Source organism: Penaeus monodon, chromosome 31 (genome assembly GCF_015228065.2).
Source record: "Penaeus monodon isolate SGIC_2016 chromosome 31, NSTDA_Pmon_1, whole genome shotgun sequence".
In the NCBI taxonomy this organism is placed as follows: domain Eukaryota; kingdom Metazoa; phylum Arthropoda; class Malacostraca; order Decapoda; family Penaeidae; genus Penaeus; species Penaeus monodon.
This window is the reverse complement of record NC_051416.1, coordinates 19,350,799-19,351,042: the sequence shown is the minus strand read 5'-3', so window position 1 is coordinate 19,351,042 and position 244 is coordinate 19,350,799. Positions and strand designations below refer to the sequence as shown.

Genomic DNA, 244 nt, shown 5'->3' with positions numbered 1-244 from the left:
AAAAATCAGGTCTGTTGACTACATACCCATTGACCTTACGCAAAGAGGAATTCTGAATACCAGACCCTTGAGAATCTCTTTGAGCGTTCAGCCATGAGCGTTTCGGTGATAGTAATGCCACGCTGAGCACCGACACTCAAGAACCTGAAAAGTTAACTTTGGTTTCTCGCTGATTCTAGTACAAAAACAATCATCATAATTGGGTGGGAATAGGTAAATTTGTAGGTAGGTTGGTAGGGTTGTA

The 244-nt window shown here is 41.8% G+C and overlaps 1 protein-coding gene across 4 annotated transcripts in view; it reads right to left on the bottom strand.

Moving 5' to 3' along the window:
• The window catches only part of LOC119593068 (PRELI domain-containing protein 2-like), an 11,483-nt gene that overhangs the window by 1,588 nt on the left and 9,651 nt on the right, over nucleotides 1–244 (bottom strand). For all 4 annotated transcript variants that reach the window (XM_037941983.1, XM_037941982.1, XM_037941980.1 and 1 more), the window contains one exon: nucleotides 27–146. In XM_037941983.1, the coding sequence (XP_037797911.1) occupies nucleotides 36–146 (111 nt within the window). In that variant the 3' untranslated portion in view covers nucleotides 27–35. The remainder of the gene's footprint in view (nucleotides 1–26; nucleotides 147–244) is intronic.